Source organism: Penaeus monodon, chromosome 12 (assembly GCF_015228065.2).
Source record: "Penaeus monodon isolate SGIC_2016 chromosome 12, NSTDA_Pmon_1, whole genome shotgun sequence".
Taxonomy (NCBI): Eukaryota; Metazoa; Arthropoda; class Malacostraca; order Decapoda; family Penaeidae; genus Penaeus; species Penaeus monodon.
In genome coordinates this window covers 40234777-40239776 of record NC_051397.1, presented here as the reverse complement: position 1 = coordinate 40239776, position 5000 = coordinate 40234777, and the positions used below count along the sequence as shown (strand labels likewise).

Here is a 5000-nt window from a genome sequence, read left to right as displayed (position 1 = left end):
TTTGGAATTATGGGAAAGGAAAAAACAAGGAATGAAATAATATAATATCATGTTTGTGAGACTAGGTGATAATGGTAACAGTATGATTATAAAAGTGATAGTTAGAGGAATAACGGTAATAATAATAATGATGGTGATGATGGAAACGACGGTAATGATAGTAGTAGTAGTAGTAATGATGGTAGTAATAATAATGATAATAGTAATAATGAGAGTAATGATGATGATAATAACATCATCTTATTATTATTATCATTATCATTATTATTATCATTATCGTTATCGTTATCGTTATCGTTATCGTTATCATTATCATTATCATTATCATTATCATTATCATTAATTATTATTATTATCATCATCATCATTATTATTATCATTATTATCCACATATGAATAACAATGCGTGTATGTGTGTGTGTGTGTGTGTGTGTGTTTGTGTGTGTGTGTGTGTGTGTGTGTGTGTGTGTGTGTGTGTGTGTGTGTGTGTGTGTGTGTGTGTGTGTGTGTGTGTGTGTGTGTGTGTGTGTGTGTGTGTGTGTGTGGGGCGTGCGTGTGTGTGTGTGTGCGGTGTGTGTAGGTGTTGTGTGTGTGTGGGTGTCTGTTGTGTTTATGTGTGTGTGTGTAGCGATGTTGTGTGCGCGTGTGCGCGTGTGTAGACAGAGGATTGATAGAATGAAGAAAAAGGAATAAAATCCTTTCATTTACTTGTATCTTGTACAATTTGCATATCGTTTGCTTTATTGAGGGAATATATTTTACATCAATTTATGTAATAAGAATGAATATTTTCATGTAATTGCATTTGGTCCAGAAGTGTAGCATAATCCATTAAAAAGTATATAACGATTTAATTTCTTTCTTTACAAGCTTTCACGGCGGGAGAGGAAAACAGCTTCAACAGATAGTATATATATGATCATGCTTCTCATCTACTTAAATGCTACATGCCATGCCAGCATATACCAACAAGATTTTATACCAAATATCAAAGTATAAGTGTACATGTTTTGCATATATAAAGGATAATGCAGTTGTAGATATGCCGTGATGTCTTTATGCAAATTGAGGCTGATTGTTGTAATTACATTTTATCCTGTGTTTCACAATCGCTGGTGATAAGCTCATGAAATCGTAATATTATGTGTGTGTTAGATTCGATGAAGAAATGCCTGTGATGAGATTAATCAAAGTCCTTCACTTTGTGAGACTGATCTTCTTCCTGTGATTTGTCGAGGCATGATGTGAAAGAACGTGTACGCTTTATCTTGCTCTTTAGTTTGTGAAAAATATAATAATAAATAAATAAATAAAGACACTCTTAGGCAATATGCAAACCAGGGAATAAGAGTCATTCAGAGTCCCACACCGTTTTAAGTGGTGCTGTTGATTTTTTTTTTTTCTTTCTTTTTTTAGAATTGTGACGTTGAGCATAAGATGGTATGATATAGAATATAAAGCCTTTCAGCTCTGAGGAGTAAAGGTTATATAAAGCTTATTTTTTCGTGAGCAATTTGAAAATCTTGTGGAAGTAAAATTTTTTTTTTTTTTTTTTTTTTTTTTTTTTTTAAGTTGTTGACGTGTATATTACTATGAATTTTGGTTTGCATTCTGAAGTCTTGGTTTGTTTGCATACTATCATATTGTGTACAAAGTTGCAGTGTTAAATCACTTTATGTATGAATGATATAAGTGTATAAGGAGTTTAGGTTGATAGTAATACCTTGAAGTGATGCAAATTCTTTGTTATATTTCAATATATTGTGATACAATGACTATATTCTGTTAATGTGATACATGGCTTACAGTACTATTTCCTATGGAATTTTATAAGTGGGAAATTATGAATTCAAGTTTGACTATATCCCATACCTATTTATTTTTCAACAGAAATGAATCGGTGTAGATTTTAGCTTGTACGAGTCTCACAACCGGATTTGGTCCATGAATTTCCCATGTGGCTTTGAATGTCTATAGGATTTTTTAAAGTGGTAATTTGTGAAGTCATGTTACCTTTGCGAAAATCAAACCCGTAACACATTTAACATAAGCTTAAACGAACCTCCCAAATTCTGCTCTCAAAATTGTCTTGTCTCTATGTATAGCACACGCAGTCCCCATGCTTAACAATAAATTCCGCTGGACTGTAAAGAATAAAATAATTTTAGAATTTCACAAAAGACGGTTACAGTTGTTTTGCACAACATTAATTTGCTGCACAAATTTGTGATAGTGTTAGCCTTGTTAGTCAAATTATTCATATCTCTTATGTCTTATATAGTCAAAATTACTTGTAGGAAACACTAGTAACTTTAATAAAAAAAAATGTTTACATTTATGGAATACCTCATGTCAGTAAAGGTTCACCAAATGAATTAAAATCAAATATAACTTTCACACCTATTTTAGTCACTCCCTTCGCCAACATAATATTATATATATATATATATATATATATATATATATATATATATATATATATATATATATATATATATATATATATATATATATATATATATAAATAATATTACAGTTGTATATTTCCTGCATTGGCAGTATACAGAGTATATAGAAGTATGATCATGTTCTATTCTATTTGATACAAAATATTGGTTATCACCTTAAAAATCTAGTTATTCTAGTTACAATCAGTGTCATTGTTTTAAATGTTCTGGGACCTTTCTCATTTTTCTTGTTGATAACATTTGGTCGTTTGTCACTCTTAAAATTGAAATTTGACGACAAACAAACAGTAAACAGACTGAGCATTTCTGGTGCTTTAGGAAAATTAAGTAAGTATGACATGTAAAACGTTTAAATTATGAGTAGATGAAAATATATGCTTCAGAATTGCCTTTCTTGGTAGTTACAAAGAATAACTTGATGTTAATATCATATTAACTGATTTCAATTTTCTTTACTTGTATAAATTACCCGAAATGGAAATAGAATTATTCATAGTGCATATCAGCAGCTAATCCAGGATATTTGAAAAGGGAATTGTAGCGGTAATCTTCATGTTACTTTTATGCTAATTAATGTGATTGATGATGTACATTTACTGAAATTTTTCCGTTGTATAGTTTTAGGTCAAAAATATTATTCACATTTTTCCCCACTTTCCCTCCTGGATTTGCCCCTGATACATTCATATCAAAAATGTGTATTGCAGAATCCTCATCCTATAGGATTTTAGCAGAGGATTTAAAGAATAGCATTTAAATCTGACTTTTTTTCAAGAAATCTAAGAAACTAAAAAGAGATCGTGTTTCATTCAGTATTTTTAGTTTAAGTGAGTATTAGTTGATAAGTAAGAAAGTTAATCTCTTCATCAAATTTCAGCAAATTTGCAAGATGACTCCCAGATTTACCATTGGAGATTGTGCAGGTGGCCATCGAGCTGATAACAGAGTCAAGAATCGCAATGTTCTTTGTGTTCCACGTGAGTAAAAAAAAATCTCTCTCTGTCTGTTTCTCTCTCTCTGTCTCTCTGTCACTGTCTCTGTCTCTGTCTCTCTCTCTGTCTCTCTCTCTCTTTCTCTCTCTTTCTCTCTCTCTTTCTCTCTATCTCTCTCTCTTTCTCTTTCTCTCTCTCTTTCACTCTTTTCTCTCTCTCTTTCTCTCTCTTTTTTCTCTCTCTTTTTCTATCTATGTCTATCTTTCTCTCCTCTTTACTTTTTCTCTCTTCTCTTTATTCTCTTTTTTTTTCATGTCTTACTCTTTTTCTCATCTCTTTTCTTTTTTTCCCTTTTTTCTTGTCTAATGTCTACTAACTCTCTCATCTTTCTTTCACCTCATATCAATTCATTTCTCTTGATTCTATTCTTCTATCTAGTATCTGTTTCTGATTCTCATCAATTTCCTTTGTTTTCTTTACATCGACTTCTCCTGCTTTCAATCATTTACTCATTTCCAGGAACTTTCATTTAACCTTTTAGATTTTTCTCATCTATTCTGTCTATGTATAACTTATTTTTTGCTTTATATATTTTTTTTTTGAATTAATAGACATAGCTTAATTGACTTGTGATACTTTTCTACGTCTTCAAGCTATTTATCATACTGACACCTAAATTATAGTTTAGTGATTTTATATCTTGTTTGATTTTAAATCTGTCTTTATTTTTTTTCTTTTTATTGCCATTTTTTTTTTTTTTAGAATCTGAATATTACATTAGCTGTTAAGTTATCTTACATGAAAATACTTCTGTTCAATACAAGTTAAAAGGCATTTTCAGTGTCATGACTGTACCTCAATCCCAGACCATATAGTTATACCAGTTGCACCTTACCCATGCTGATGACCCAGTGCATGCCTCATATAAATCTGTCTTTGCATCATGGATTCTGACCCTGATTTTTCAAGGATATTTTTGCATATTTGAGATGAATATTTTGCATTTTGAACCCATATCCTGTTAGAAATTACTGGTGCTCAAAAACCCTATCCAGTCTAAGGTGAGGTTCCTGACTTTTGTATTGAAAGTCAGCCTTACAGCAGTTCATGCACCGTTTTCTTTTTCTTTTTTTTCTGTGCGACCCTCTCACCTTAATTTTGATCCCATGCTTTTCCCCATCTTGTATTTTTTGGCGGCTGCAAAGGGTTACTTAAGGCCTCGAGAATACGTTGTGGCTGAATGGCCCCTAAGGTCGACCATCTCGGACTTCTGGTCTCTTGTGTACGACCACGATGTAACATCCGTTGTGGTCCTCTGCAACCCTCTTCTAGCAGAGGCTTCGGTAAGGTGCTGATGATGCCACAGCATTGAATTTTAGGCATTGAATTGTGAGCCAAAAAGCAATAGAGCAAGTAGCATTTGCAATGTTTTTAGATACGGTATACTTTTACTTAGTGGATGCCTCATGAGTCCTCCGGAAATCTGGTAAGATACTGGGAATCTGTACTTTCATATGCTGAGCTGTTCTTATTGTTCAAACACTTTGCAACAGCACTTTACAGGTGAATCAACCAGCAGAAAAAATTCCCTAAACATTTG

The 5000-nt window shown here is 32.3% G+C and overlaps 1 protein-coding gene across 1 annotated transcript in view; it reads left to right on the top strand.

Moving 5' to 3' along the window:
- The window catches only part of LOC119579705 (receptor-type tyrosine-protein phosphatase kappa-like), a 39765-nt gene that overhangs the window by 14857 nt on the left and 19908 nt on the right, over positions 1-5000 (top strand). The window contains 6 exon segments of the mRNA XM_037927609.1: positions 871-996; positions 3346-3445; positions 4225-4283; positions 4426-4488; positions 4606-4743; positions 4857-4963. Coding sequence (XP_037783537.1) covers positions 871-996; positions 3346-3445; positions 4225-4283; positions 4426-4488; positions 4606-4743; positions 4857-4963 — 593 coding nt within the window.